Genomic DNA, 611 nt, shown 5'->3' with positions numbered 1-611 from the left:
ATCTTTGGTGATGAGTTTCCTGGGCTCCCCATAGATGAAATCCTCCTGCCCAGCATACACCCCCATCGTATTCAATGCTTTCCAGATTTTCTCCTCAGGGGCACAGTTGCCCTCCATGAAGATCATACCCAGGATAAGTATCAGGAAGCCAGTCTTGGGCATTCCCCCATCATTACTCAGCATCCCATCATAGGTGAGGTTGAGCATTTTGACAAGCTCATAGGAGTGTCCCGTGGGGTCCACTTCTTTCACTTCAATGCCAAAGACAACCTCCATGCACTCACAGACTTTGCTGAAGATCTCAGGGAAGTTTTCCTTGTGTTCTCTGATGACACTCCTCAGCATTTCTGCTTTTGTGATGGGTTCCTTTGTTACATATTTGACACACAGGAACTGCATCAGTTCAGCCACCTTGTTGTTTAGCTCACCACTGAGCGAGGACTCAGGATCTGGTGGAGTCTGGGAGATGCTGGGCTCCTCCTCCAATTGGCTTCTGGAATTCTCATCAGTTTGACTCAGTGGAGTGGCTGAGGTGGCAGTGGGTGAGAAGCAGGCTCCCTGAGAACTCTGGACAGCACTCAGTGCCCCAGTGGCAGGCACCTCCTCTGGAA

At 50.4% G+C, this 611-nt stretch overlaps 1 protein-coding gene across 1 annotated transcript; it reads right to left on the bottom strand.

The window, feature by feature from the left end:
* Positions 1-6: 6 nt before the first annotated feature.
* LOC104993477 (melanoma-associated antigen 10-like) lies at positions 7-567 on the bottom strand (the record flags this gene model as incomplete). The annotated part of the gene is made up of 1 exon (XM_010846807.1): positions 7-567. A coding segment is annotated over one exon (561 nt), but the record flags the coding sequence as incomplete, so codon positions are not given.
* Positions 568-611: the final 44 nt, after the last annotated feature.

This window comes from Bison bison, unplaced genomic scaffold (assembly GCF_000754665.1).
Source record: "Bison bison bison isolate TAMUID 2011002044 unplaced genomic scaffold, Bison_UMD1.0 scf7180017492292, whole genome shotgun sequence".
Classification (NCBI taxonomy): Eukaryota; Metazoa; Chordata; class Mammalia; order Artiodactyla; family Bovidae; genus Bison; species Bison bison.
The sequence above is the reverse complement of the archived record's forward strand: the minus strand, read 5'-3'. Positions and strand labels throughout refer to the sequence as shown.